The 3,151-nt window shown below is 35.2% G+C and overlaps 1 protein-coding gene across 1 annotated transcript; it reads left to right on the forward strand.

Moving 5' to 3' along the window:
• Window positions 1–1,163: 1,163 nt before the first annotated feature.
• On the forward strand, window positions 1,164–2,526 carry LOC110695717. The gene has a single exon (XM_021872944.1). The coding sequence runs from the start codon at window positions 1,268–1,270 to the stop codon at window positions 2,213–2,215; it is 948 nt and encodes a 315-aa protein (XP_021728636.1). The 5' UTR covers window positions 1,164–1,267; the 3' UTR covers window positions 2,216–2,526.
• The last annotated feature ends 625 nt before the right edge of the window (window positions 2,527–3,151 follow it).

The raw sequence follows: 3,151 nt of genomic DNA on the forward strand, positions 1-3,151 counted from the left end.
CATATATTTGTATGTAATATCCATGAATGAATTCTCCCTTCTACAACTTGTATTTAAAAAAATTATCGCACAAAAAAAATAAGAATATGGAGTACAAATTTTATAAATTACGGAGTATTAATTATGACAAAGTTGAGATATCAACTTCAATAATAATGTAAATTTCACTTTCTAAAGTGTTAAATTTGGTAAATTTATTTTCATTTTTTATCACCAATTTTGACAAATAAAGGACGTTTTTTTTTCGTTTGCCTAAAGTAGTCTTATTGAAGGTTTTATTTATTTATTTATTTATTTTTGTCAAAATTGGTAATTAAAGAATGAAAATAATTTACTAAGGGTTCGTTTGGCATTGTTGTGGTTTTCTGTTTTTTAGTTTTTTGTTTTCTAAAAGTATATGATATGTGTCCCATAATAAATCAAAAATTATATAAACTTGTTAAAATTATGATAATTTTGAAAACTGACAACAGAAAAGTGAAAACACCTTTTTCTTGTTTCCTGTTTTTGGTTTTTGGTTTTTGGTTTTAAAAAAAACAGAAAACTGAAAACCAAAATTGATGTCAAACAAGCCCTAAATTTAACGCTTTAGAAAGTAAAATTTACATTATCATCATCATTTCTTTTTCCTCGATTATTATCATCATAAATATTTAATAGCCTTTCGCTCTCTCGGGATGTACATACACAAATAAACCCCTGGACAATCAAGTTGCATTAAATAAAAAAGTGACCTCTACATTATATTCTAAATAGCTTGATTGTCTAAAATTATTCAAATCCCTCACAAATTTGGAAATGAAAAGGAAAGGAGTGATACATACTCCGTAGTTTTCTCATAATGAATGAAGATCTTATATAAAGTACTTCTTCTCTTTAACTTAATTTCAGTTCCATTCAATTTCTATTTTTCTTCATTCATAAACAATTTAGTTTATTTCAGTTTAATAAATTAAAACAACCCAAAATATGGAGTATTTTGTTTTTTTAAAGCAAGTATGGATTAGTTAAAGAAGAAGAAAAAAAAACCCATAAAATTTACAAAACACAAGAAGTCAACATAGTTGAAATTCCCTCCAAAAAAATCATCACCAAACCCAAACACATCCAACTCACTCCAACCCCACAAAACATCCAATTTACAATTACATCACACCTTCTAATTTCCCCTTTATTACATTATTCTTTCCTTTCCTCCCAAAAAAACAAAAAAAATCCCACAAATAATTTCAAACTCTCTCTTTCTCTTTCTCTCTCTCATCAAAGAATGCCCCAAGTTGATCTCGCCTCAGTTTGCGCCGGCGTCGCACACGACCGCAAAGTCACCTGCGAAACCACCGCCATCACCGCCAACGACGACGATTCCACGGCGGAGGAACCGATCCCACCACCGGATTACGCGCCGGAATCATTCTGGCTCTCCAAAGACGCCGAACTCGATTGGCTCGATCGCAACGCTTTTCTCGACCGGAAAGATTCCGGCAAAGGTGGCTCCAATACTAATTCCAGTAACCTAAATCCGGTTCATATTTCCGCCGGTTCTCAGCGTTATTCGGCGAATTTGAAGTCAAAAGCGTCGTTAATCGCCCTTCCTAAACCGCAGAAACAGAATTACGCTGAAGTGAAAAACCGGCGACATTGTCGGCCGTCGAGTGTGCGGCTTTTTCCGAAACGGTCTGAACCGGCAGGTAAACCGGTGGTTGAACCGGGTTCGCCGAAGGTTTCTTGTATGGGAAGGGTGAAGTCGAGGAAAGGGAGTAGAAGAGGGAAGAACCGGAAGAAGGGAATTGAGTCGGGTTTGGTTAGGAATAAGAGTGTAAAGGAAAGGAAACCCGGGTTCTGGAAGAATTTCCGTTCTATCTTCCAGTCTAAACGGGGTAATAATAACTTGAGTTCACAACCTCAACAACTAGACGATGAGGAATTTGTTGGAGTGGTTAAGAGGAATAACTCGAAGAAAAAACGCGGGTTTAACTCGAATAATAATTGTGGCGGTTTGAGTGAAGTAGGATCGGTTGAACCGTCCGGTTTAGGGGGAATGAAGCGGTTTGCTTCGGGCCGGAAATCGGATAGTTGGGCCGGTGACGTGGAGGCTGACGGGGCAAAATCTGAGCCGTTGGGTGGTGGTCCGATCTGGCGGCGGAGAGAGGTGGGCCCACCTGTAGAGGTAGATGTGGATCGTGATTGGCGGGCGGTGGGACCCATGTCTGTATGACGTGGGAGAAGGTAAGTGGGTCCCATTTTGATAGGGTGACGTCAGGATTTATATATATACACGTCAAAATTTATGAGCTTGAAAAATTCGAGTGTTATTGTTTTTATATTTTGTTGGGTCAATTTTTGACAATGGTGTAATGGTGTGTGTTGTTGTTTCAACTTCACGTCTGAGTTTTTATATATGTTCATACTTTAGGTTATAGGATTTTTCATATTTTTAGTCACATGGTTGAAGAATTTTGTTATATAGTTTGTAAATACAATTTGTGATTTCTTCTTCTATATAGAGTTCATGATCTTATGAATTTACTTTTTGATCAAAAATAACTATCACGATAATTTAAGATGGATGATTGAAATTATTCTAACTCGAGCAATCGATAACATTGAATGTTAGGACTTTGGAGTTTTAAGCGTGTGAATTTGAAATTTATGTAGTAAACTTATCAATCTTGCTTGTTATAGATAAAACTTTAGACTTAGTTAATCATATATCGCATTATCCATAATACATAAGCTCTTTATTGATAATACGTAAGTTCTCTATTTATTAGTGAAGAATCGGGGAATGGAGTAGTGGTTGTTGCTTCCATCTATCTCCCCCCAAATGATAAGATTGAAGAATTCTCGATTCTTCAAGGGAAGCATATTTTTTTTATTGTTAGACATTTTATTTTTGGTGCAATAATTGTGAGACATTTTAGATGTACAAAAATTGGATAAATTTGTGATATCATGGAGTTCTATAGGTCCATATATAGCTTGTTGGAATGCATCAAATATTTTGATTAATTTTTCCAACCTAACCTTTGCTTGAATAAGATTGTACTTGGTAATAACTAGTAAACAATTAGCTATTAGTCATTTGTATTAGCTTTATTGGGTGCATTATTAGCTGACTTTACTAACTGATTGCATAAGATGTTTGGGTTAA

This window comes from Chenopodium quinoa, unplaced genomic scaffold (genome assembly GCF_001683475.1).
Source record: "Chenopodium quinoa cultivar QQ74 unplaced genomic scaffold, ASM168347v1, whole genome shotgun sequence".
NCBI lineage: Eukaryota > Viridiplantae > Streptophyta > Magnoliopsida > Caryophyllales > Amaranthaceae > Chenopodium > Chenopodium quinoa.

What these genes read in the sequence shown, in the direction of transcription:
- LOC110695717 (XM_021872944.1), top strand. Translation starts at nt 1,268, where the DNA reads ATGCCCCAAGTTGATCTCGCCTCAGTTTGCGCCGGCGTCGCACACGAC.